At 41.7% G+C, this 10,808-nt stretch overlaps 1 protein-coding gene across 1 annotated transcript in view; it reads left to right on the top strand.

The window, feature by feature from the left end:
- The window catches only part of ATP10B (ATPase phospholipid transporting 10B (putative)), an 86,397-nt gene extending 77,501 nt beyond the window's left edge, over window positions 1-8,896 (top strand). Inside the window, exons 21-22 of the mRNA XM_006906481.1 lie at window positions 3,473-3,660; window positions 8,437-8,896. Coding sequence (XP_006906543.1) covers window positions 3,473-3,660; window positions 8,437-8,896 — 648 coding nt within the window. The remainder of the gene's footprint in view (window positions 1-3,472; window positions 3,661-8,436) is intronic.
- The last annotated feature ends 1,912 nt before the right edge of the window (window positions 8,897-10,808 follow it).

Raw genomic sequence — 10,808 nt, 5'->3', positions numbered from 1 at the left:
AAATCAGCATGGACAGTTTGAGAAAAGATATTATAAACCAATCTCTATAGACAATCTAAGTGAACATAGACGTAAAAATTCTAAATAAATTGGCAAAGCAACTAAGCACTGTGTGAAAGACAATAAAGCCCAACCAAGGAACTTCCATACCCTGTTAGTAGACGGTGACTTGACATCACCACTCTGGAAAGGAATCGGAAACTAGCTAGAGGAGTTCTAGTGCTTATATGCCGTGTTGCAATTCCACTTCTAAGCATGCACCCTGGGGATAGTCTTGCATGTGTATAGGGAGGTTTGTACAAGAGTGTTTATTATACCATTGTCCTTAATAGCAAAAAAAATGGAACCTGAATGTTTATCAACAGGAAAATAAAATGTGGCATATTTATACTATAGGACAGTTAAAATGAATAGAGTTATATCTATCAACATAGATAAAACCACAAAGCATGTCTAGTTTAAAAAGAGGATAAATGTACATGATAAAATGTAAAAGCATCCATAAACATGGCTACATAAATGTGTTTGCATAAAATATGCATACAAATAATGAATACTGAATTTATGTCCAAGATTAAGGAGAAAGCATTTACAAGGGATACATGGGTACTTTGTTTCTATAAGACTAATATTTTAATAAAATTCTGGGGCAAATATTACATCAAGTTAAAATTAATAAAGCTGGATGTTGGGTATATGAGGTTCCTTGTCTGTATGCTTGAAACATTTCACAACAACTTACATTTTTAAAAAACTAGTCCAAGATATTTCCCAAGAGGAACTCTGCCCTCCATGATCCTCTTAACCATTAGATATTCTTTTAACCTTTCAAAATGCTCTTCAAAATATAATCAGGCCTTGATTGGATAGTAAATAGGTGATGACACTAAAAAAGACTCTATATCCTCTGATTGGTTGCTAAGCCCATTTTCCCAAAGCACTGAGTCCATCTGCTTTGAAAGAGAGAAGCTATTCCTTTCACTCACCATTCAGCATGATTAATCCACCTAAAGCATCTCTAGATTAGGTCTCCCCATAGTTTCCAGTGATTTCTGGTGCTCTTGGGAAAGGAGTCAACTACTAGAATTGTTATTAAAAAATGTATTTCCTTTTTGAAAATGTCTGAAGCTTCGGGAGAGTCTGTTCCTTCCCTTGGTGGAAACCTAACATGAATTTTAATGGCTGTGTCAGTTTTCACAGTCCCCGCAAAAGCAATTTTTAAAAACTTAGTTAATTGCTTTCTTCTGGAACAAGGGCTGGATTATTCAGATCACCTCTCTCACTGAAAACAACTAAAAAGTTTTTTTAAAAACCCGCCTTAAAAGCATAAACAAGTTGACAGGATAGTAGTAAAACAAAAACCTATGGAAAAAGGAGATTCTAGAGAAGTAAACTAAGCCAAAGCCTCCGTTTCCTTGAGGTTGTTTGCAACCTTGCACAAAACGAACTTTGTTTTTGGCAGACTTGACTGAGCATAAAGTTTAGAAATCAAAACTCAGGCACCCAAGGCGGGAATCTATTAAGAGACCACAATAAATTAGGATCCCCAAAGGCTTGAGCTTCAGGGTAAAGGGAAGCACAAAAATGGACCTGCCTGTACAGCCTCCCTAGCAAGGGCTGCAGATAGATCATTCCCTCTGTGCTGAACAGGGCAGGGACAATGAGTATGAAGGACAACACAGGTTGGCCTCATACAGATTTGCAGCCCAGGCTCATATCAGCTGTGTGAGCCAAACTCAAGACAAAGGTATCTCATCCTAAATCTCAAATTGTCCCCACAAACTTTTCAAAGGCAATGAGCATCACATACTCAAAAATAAACAAGCTTTCAAGGAAACAAGAACTCATTAGTGGGGACCGAAATAAACAAACATCAGAAACAAATATTTCAAGCGTAGATATTATCAAATATAAATTATAGGAAAACTATATTTACTATGTTCAAAGAAATAAAGAATAAGCTTTAAACTATCTAGAGTGGTGAACTATATAAAGCAACCTGGAAGACTGGAAAAGAGACCAAAAAAAACACATTTAGAAATAAAAAATACAACAACTATAGTTTGTGTCTATGGCTGGTCTAACTGCAAATTAGGCACAGCTGAAGAGAATTAGTGAATTGGTCAAATTATTCAAAATGTAAAACAAGAAAAATAATGAAAATTATAGAAGAGGCATTAAATATATAGAAAATAGAGTGGTATCTTAAAAGAGCTAACATATATATGATCAGACTCAGAAGGAAATGAGACAGGGAATATTTTAAAAGATAGTGACTTGAGAATTTTGCAGAAGTGATGAAATATATCAATCCACAGTTTCAAAAAAGTCAGTAAAACCTAAGCAAGATAAAAAGAAATCCATATTTATCATAAGGAAACTATAGAACACTAAAGACAAAATAAACCTCATAAAAGCAGCCAGGTTTTGAGAAAGAACAACAGGTAAAGAACTGCTAACTTCTCAATAGCAACAACAGAAGCCAGAAGACAGTGAAATGGTACTTTAAATGGGCTGAAAGAAAATAACTGCCAAACAAGAATTCTATATCCATCAAAAATATCTTTCAAGAATGAGAATGAAATAAAGTATCAGAGAATAAATCACCAGCAGACTCCCACGAAAGGCAATTATAAAGGATATGCTTAAAGCAAAAGGGAAGAAGACATCTCAGGTGGAAGGTCCCAGACGCAAGAAGGAATTAAGACATAGAGAGTGGTAAATTTTAGTAGATGTTAGTAAATTTTAATGAATATTGACCATATTAAACTATAATAATGACTTGTGTGGTTTAAAAAACTGAGGGAATTAAATATACAGTAACAATATGTCAGGAGGGAAGTAAACAGAGTCAAGTGCTCAAAAGCCCTTGTACAATTCAGGAGGCGAAAGTAGTTAGAAACAGACTGTGGTAAGTTAAGAACGCTTATTATCATTTAGTGAGTCATCGGTAAAGGCTAGAAATGGTATGTGTAACTTTCAAACTAGTAAAGGGGGAAATAAAATACAAAATAGTCAAGTTTAAAAGAGGACAAGAATGGGGAAAGAAAACAGCACGAACAGGCAGGACAAAACGAGACTAGACAACAGGACACTGAACATGTGAAAAAAATGGATTTACGCAAACGTAATACTGAGGAGGAAAAAAATCACAAAATATGATTCTATTTACTAACATTTTAAAAAGTCTATACAGAGAAACAGAAAGGTGGCAAAACCTATCAAAAGGTATCTTGGAAGTTATCCTCAAAGTCAAGGGTGAGACAGAAGATTTAAGGGTTCTTGGGGGTATGTGTGTTCAATTGCTAAGTGGTAGCAACAATATGGGGGTTTGCTTTATAATGATCCATTAAACTGTACATTTTTTTTGTAATTTTTTGTCTATTACATTTCCAAAAAAAAAAAAAAAAAGCTTAAAACAAAGTTACCCAAGTAGCGTGACCTTCAACAGCGTTTCCTTCTTTCCTTCCAGACCATCATCCACGGGCTGGTTCTCGCAGGCAGCTTCCTGATGTACTTTGTGGTAACCCTAGTGTACAACGCCACCTGTGTCACCTGCAACAGTCCCGCCAACCCCTACTGGGTGATGGAAGGCCAGCTTTCAGACCCCACTTTCTACCTCGTCTGCTTGCTCACACCAGTCGCGGCTCTTCTCCCAAGGTTTGTGCACAGGGCTGTTTTCTTCCCAGAACTACCAACCTCCCCTTACTAAGCCATTTTCTTAACCCAAGAGGCAGAAGTCTGACTCCTGACTGAGATCCTTGAGGTGGTTGTATCGAAGATAGGGTGCTAGTCCCAAGTCAGCCACAGAGTAGCCAAGTCACCAAATTTGGTCTGGCCTCGTCATGACATCTATAAAATGAGAGTGATAATTCTATGGTCCTTAATTAGCCCAAGTCTCACACGCATGTGCCCACAGGGACAGGCAAACAACCTCAGCAAACCAGGTAAAGTACGTACATGGGAAGAAAAGACTTTTTCAGCCTCACGCGATCACTGCCTCCAGGAGAGATCAAGTTCAGCATTCCAGAGCTTCAGACTCTTCCCAGAAATGCAAATTTTGCATGAAATAGCCACCTTCTTAATATTTCTCAAATTTGTTAACACACTAGCCAAACAAATCATTCACACTCAGACTATTTCTAACATTTTCAGCCTAAACCCTCTGCATTTGCCTTCTCTAGAAAAATAGCAGCACGTTGTGTTTCCTTGGAGCTCGCTCCTGACACACACTCTCCTATGTAGCCCCTCATTTTGTTTTTGCCATCACCTAGAAGTCAGGCAGAGCTGTGGTTCTAGTCCCACTTGCTCATGTGACAACTCAAGTCCCAAGAGGGACCAGAATCTGTCTCCACAAGCCCATCACAAATCCCCGTAGGAGATGCTTGGCCAACTCAGTGGCCAGTGTTCTATTCTCCATGCATACTACCTAGTCAGAGTAATTGGTGAACCTGACAATGATGTACCCTCCCACAGACAAGACTTGGCCTCACTACATCCTCACGATCTCAATACTGTGAATACCAAAATGCAACCACTTTATCATTATAAGCTGTATTAAAAACAGGCCATTGCAACTTTTTTAATCCAAAATCAGCAGACAGCGCTTCCCTGAATAAATTTGGCAAGTTGCTGAACCTGGGTTAGTCTCCATGTCCTCTTCCTAAGCCACCTCAGAACCCTGACCTCCGCTGCAGGGTTAGAGGCTGAAGATAACAAGATGCCAAACACACATGTTGGCTGAGTTCTAAACGTGCACTGTGTGCGTGGGCTCCCTGCTTGGCTGCCACCGGTCTCGACAGCCTCATCGCCCCACTCCCTGCCTCGAACTTCGGGCTTCTCACCACCGAGCTTCCTGTGCCTCCCGAAAGGCCCATGCCCTTTCTCCCGTAGCTTGTGCTGTTACTTCTAATAAGAACATCCTTCCCGTTACCAGACCTCCTGACCCTTTGACATTATTTCAGGCATGACCTATTCCAAACCTTCCATGCCTTCACCTACCTTCTGAGGCTGAAACAGGTCCCCCCTCTCCCGTGTGCTCCATCACCTGGGTGTATCTCTCTGTCACTGCCTTGATCCCATTTGTTATAAATTATCTGTTTGCCTTTGACCATTAACTCCTAGACAGAAGGTATCCTCCTTCTCATTCTATAACCAACACTTAGTTCTAGGGACAGTGGCGGCACTCAGAGATAAAAGAGCAATGGATGTTAAAGGAACAGAAAGAGGAATAAAACAGGACCCTTGCTCTCAAGAAGCCTGCAATCCAGTGAACAATTCAGACGTGTCTGACTATAATACAACAGTTTTCACAGAGGGCCCTGAGAGCGAAGAGTGGGAAGTCATTAGGAACAAGCACAAGCCACTACACCCCTTCAGCCCAACCCACTACACCCCTTCAGCCCAACCCCGGAGAGATGGACCCTGGGAGAGACCGTGAGGAGTGCACCCTCATGGAGAGGGGCATCAGATATGTGGCTTAAATGCTTTGTCCACACTTTGGAGGCTAAAAATGATGGTGATCACGACTGACCAAGGGCTGAGCTCCTCAGTTCTGTTTTGTGTATTGTTTGGGGTATGGAAATAAATTACCATATTCTTCGTCTTACCCTTGGCTAGAAAGCACAATTGGAACCAAAGCTACCAGCTTGATGAAGACCCTTGAAAGTATAAAAAGACTGTTGATATGTGCTTTGAAAAGACAGGCATTCAACATTACAGCTTGTTAAACAGAGACAAGTCAGGGAAGAGTAAGCAAATATTTACTTGTTAGTTACCATAGCACTTAAGTTAAATCTTTGCTTATTCTATATTATCATTTTAAAGTTGGATTTCTGTTTAATTCTGTTTACTAAGAAAAGCAAAGAGATTTCTTCTGAGAAAGGATTATTTTGATAGTTCCTAAGACTACTGACTTGTAACCTTGAAGAAATTAATGTTTGTTATAGAAACCTACATGATAGAATGTTTGCTATAGAAAAGTGTTTGTTCACTTGAAGTTGCAAGCTACCTTTATCATAATGGAGCTGGATTTTACTCACCAAACTTGTGATAATTAGCCCACTAACCATGACTTCTCTGATCTTGGTCTAATTAATTAAACCAATGTAAAAGAACTGTACAGATTCTCTTAAACTAGGAACATGTAAATTGTTTTACAGGTATAAAAAAAAAAGAAAAAAAAGAAACTAACACACTAACTTGAAAACACAATGAGCATCTTAACAGCTACAATAGATGACACCAGTCCTTGGACAGTCAGCCTCCCTGTGACCTCAGTAACCCAACACTCTCTTGGTTTTTCTCCTCCTTAGTTTTCTTTGCTGGTTCATGTCCTTGACACAGTGTATGTCGAGCCTTGAGTCTTAGGTTCTTTTGCCTTCTAACTTTATAGTCTCTCCATAGACATAGCCACCACTATTGTGAAGTATTTTTAACAGATGAATCTCTAGCACAAATTTCCCAGCCCAGACCTCTCTTCTGAACTTAAGATACACCTTTCTCGCTATCTATTAATCACCTCCAATGGGCATGTAAGTCCAAAGAAACTGGGAGACATTTATAATTTAATTCATGATCCACCCTTTATTCACCACCACCACCACCATCCAAGAACCTTGGGTCTCTTGCAGAGGTTTTTCCACTTGAGACCAAGGCAGACCCCTGGGAGTGATCCTGGATACTGCCCACCGCCTCATGCCCACATCTAGCCTATCCCCAAGTCCTGACAATTCTATCTGCTACATATTTCTCAAATCCATCTGCAATTTCCCATTTCTACAGCCACCACCACGGACAAGTTATCATCCTTTCATTCCAAATTACTTCGATAGTCTATTTGGTTTTACCGTAATCCATTACCACTGTATCAAAGTATAATCCTGTCATCTGTTTATAAATCTTTAACGGATTCCCAAGGCACAAAACCAAAGCGTGGTTCAGGCCTTTCGTGCTCTGGCCCTGCCCACCCCTTCTGCGTCGTGTTTCCCCACACTCCTGTCCTCACTCTCCACCATTTCAGCCATCGTTCTGGGGGTTTGGTTTTCATCCTCCTTTGCCTGGTTACCTTCTATGCATCCTTTGGTTTCTTCCTCAAGGGAGGTGTCTCACGCTGGGTCAGGTGTCTGGCATTCTCACTGCTGTTCCCTCTGCTTCAGGTGCCTCATGAGGGTAGGAACTCTGTCTTGTTCTAAGCTTAATCCCTTAGGGCCTGGCCCACTGTAGGGAATTGACGAGTATTTGTTGAAATAAATGAATGGACAAGGAGACTGGTGGCTTGGGGGAAAGGTTTAAACTGAGAAAATTCCAGTTTCCAGGCAAGCAGTTGAGTCTTTCCTGAAACATGAACACGGCCACCTGCACCGCCTCCCTGTGTGCGATGAGAAAGAATGGGGGCACTTTTATCTGGTGCCATGGAGTCCGCTGTGATCTTCAGGAACCCCTTGCCCACTGTGAGGTCACCCTGAAGTTTTTGGGCATAGCGGAAGGATGGGAGCCTCTCTGCTTATAAGGCTTTAGAAATAAAAAATTTAAAAAGGATTATTTCTGGAAAAGATCTTAGATGTCCTCTGAACCAACTGGATTACTTTTTAGATAAAGAAACTGACACCCAAAGAAAGGACATGAGTTTCACAAGATGGTACGCTTTCTCCATAGACCACACAGTTTTATTCACCACCTCATTCCTTCCCTTCCTAAACTTGGAACGGGGAAAAGATTCCAGGCACAGATAGAGACTCCCAATTCCAGAGTCCAATACAAGCTACATGCACTTGGCCAGGGGATAGGAACCCTGAGCTAACCATCAGCAGGATCTAGTAACTTCTCAGGAGAACTTGGAAACCCCATCCCGTCTCTTGGTGCCTATTTCTTCATCTGGCAAATAGTGATAACAGTGATGCTGTGAAGTCAGCATGACCCACAGATTTAAGAACATGTATTTAAAAACTACTTAAGTTCCACAAAGGGCTGACATTGCAAAGTAAATCTGCCTAAATGAGAATAGCAATAGAATGGACTGCCCTTGTACATGGTACATGAAAGCCTCGTGATCCAGAGGGCTTGGTTCTGACCACAGCTCGACCACTGTGTGGCTCTGAAAATCATTCGCTCGCTGCCTCAGTTTCCTCATGTATAACACAGGAGAAACAGAAGCACCAGCCACATAGGATTGTTGGGAGAATAGTTAATAATACATAAAGCTCTTAATACAGTCCTGGTACATAATAAATGTTAGCTGTTATATATTGTTGTTATTGAACTCCCAAATCCCAGAGGTGCCCAGGCATAGATTTGATAGCCATCAATCAGGAACGTAGCAAAAAGGAGCTTGCCCTGAGTGGGGAGTTGGATTCTAAGGGCCCTTTTAATGCTGAAATTCAAGAAGTCAAAAATCAAAAAATAACTGTATTCTGTTATTTCTTATTCCCCCACTAGGTATTTTTTCCTATCTCTACAAGGAACTTATGGGAAATCTCTCATCTCAAAAGCTCAGAAAATTGACAAACTCCCCATGGACAAAAGAGACCTGGAAATCCAGAGCTGGAGAAGCAAACAGATGGCTGCCCCTGTCCCTGGAGAGGCTCAGCCCACCCACCGCCCAGTGCCACCTGTCCCTGAACAGGACTTGAGAGCCGATACCTCAAAGAGCTCCAGCTCTCCCGAGAAGACGTGCAAGGAGGACAGGGTGCTGCGTGGAGAGAGAAGCAGCAGAGACCACACGGGGGATGACCCATGCTCAGTGGACTCCTCGGCTAAACTCTCATCTGGAGATCACCTTCGTCTAGGGCCTAACAGCGCAATGGCTTCCGGGGCGTCCTCCAGAGGACAGGCTGACATCTGCAGACACTCGATCAAGGGCAGCCACCTCCGATCCCAGAGTTCACTGACCATATGAGGGGCCTGCGGAAATCTGTATAGACTCAGAGGAGGCTGCCTGATCGTGGCCTAATTAACCCAAGACTCTTCCTCTTCATGGAGGAAGGAATTTGTCATGCTTATTCTTTACTCATCAGGCCTGACTTCCTTAGAGGAAGTGCTGGCCCCCAAGGAGTTTGACAAAAAAAAGACTGGAAACCAGTCGAACTCTAGTTTTCTCCTGCTGCCAGGCAGCACATCTTGCAAAGAGTTTTTATAAAAAGGCTACATTTTTATTGCATCAAGTTCTCAAATGTTTTAGCTCAGAATAATACAGAGTCTGTACAGCTTATGGCCCAGTGCGACTAGGCCCTAAGTTTCCAAGATTCTAAGAAATGTATCAACCCATGCAATTTCTCAGACTATGGAGGTTTCTGGGCTTGTCAAATCATCGCCTCACCCCGCAGTGCCAGAGTTTAATTTTCATATACACAGGTGTTTCATTTTTATTGTATTGCAGTGATGGCCATATTGGGGTTAATATCCCTCTCATTCACAAAGACTTGGGTCACTTTTTGTCTCTAAGCCAAAGAAAACCACATCTAAATATGAAAACTAAACTTTAACTCAGAGTCACAGATACTTCTGAGGGTTGTAGGGCCACAACTAGTGTTAAGAGGCAGAAAGAACATACGCATGCTAAGAGAAATGGGTATGCCAGAAACCCCATGCTTTAGCTGACAGACTATATGTCCCACAGTCTGGAGTATCTACCAAGAGGATACAGGCAGCACTTTTTTAAAGCTATTTATATTTATTTTTAAATAAACATACCCATGTTCCTTCAGCTCTCAGAACAGAAAACTCTAAGGTCAGGTCTTAGCACAGCTCCACCAGGAATGGACCTACATGACAGAGCAACTCAGAGCCCAAACAATGACATCTTAAAGAGTAAGACCAATGTTAAATCCTATTCATTAAGCTTATCCCAGAATAGCACCATCTGGAAGATACTGGCACATGCTTCCGTTAAATGAGGGCGAGTCAGAGGAAGTCTCATCTCACTTCACAGGGAGGAGAAGAATTACATAGACTTCTTACCCCTAGACGTGGTAAGTGCCAAAAATGTAAGAGCCCAAAACAGTGTTGAAATAAAAGAATGGATGACAGAATTTTAATAGGCTGTCAAGAGAAGCTAGGTCTACTATGGGCAAGAGTAGCCCATCTCTAGTCCTTTAAGGTAAGTTAGGGAGGGCTGCCAAACCCTTTCTCCTTAAGGTGCTACCTATATTTTAGGTGAAATCCCTACAGATTAGGTATGGATGTGACAAATCTTTGAGCCTAAGAGTCACAGCCACCTCACTTGAGTAGCTTCTTAGCAAAGATGCCCCAAAACATCTCAACAATCAGGTTAGCGAATGGAAGACTGAGCTGGTCCTCTGACTACCCTGCTGCCAAACCCGAACTGGAGGGGCCGTTTGCAGCAGCATCCTGGAGCCAGCACACTAGATCTCTCTCACTGACTCTGCCACATGCCACCAGCACTGGCCAGCTGGTGGGTAGTTGTGAGAATCCTACATGAGTATCACTAGAGGAGGAACAGATAAACACATCGGGCAAAGCAGTAATGACATGAATTGTCCCAAATAAGGTGAAGACAGGCCAAAAATTGGATCTCAAGGTTCTCCCTTTCCCCCACACAATCTGCCCACTCCTGAAAGCCAGATGAGACAGGATGTCTCAGAAAAGAACAGAGTAGTGGGAAGAACACTGGCCTCAGGAGATGCGGGACACAGATCTTAGTTCTGCCCCAGCTCACCAGGAGCCCGAAGCCCTGAAGCAGGAAGGCGCACCTACAAATGAGGTTAGAACTTGGCATAAGGATCAAGTCAAAATTACGCAGGATATGAAATCCTTTGAAAGCTATGCTACCCTCATTAATAACAGATTTT

This window comes from Pteropus alecto, unplaced genomic scaffold, assembly GCF_000325575.1.
Source record: "Pteropus alecto unplaced genomic scaffold, ASM32557v1 scaffold40, whole genome shotgun sequence".
Classification (NCBI taxonomy): Eukaryota; Metazoa; Chordata; class Mammalia; order Chiroptera; family Pteropodidae; genus Pteropus; species Pteropus alecto.
The sequence above is the reverse complement of the archived record's forward strand: the minus strand, read 5'-3'. Positions and strand labels throughout refer to the sequence as shown.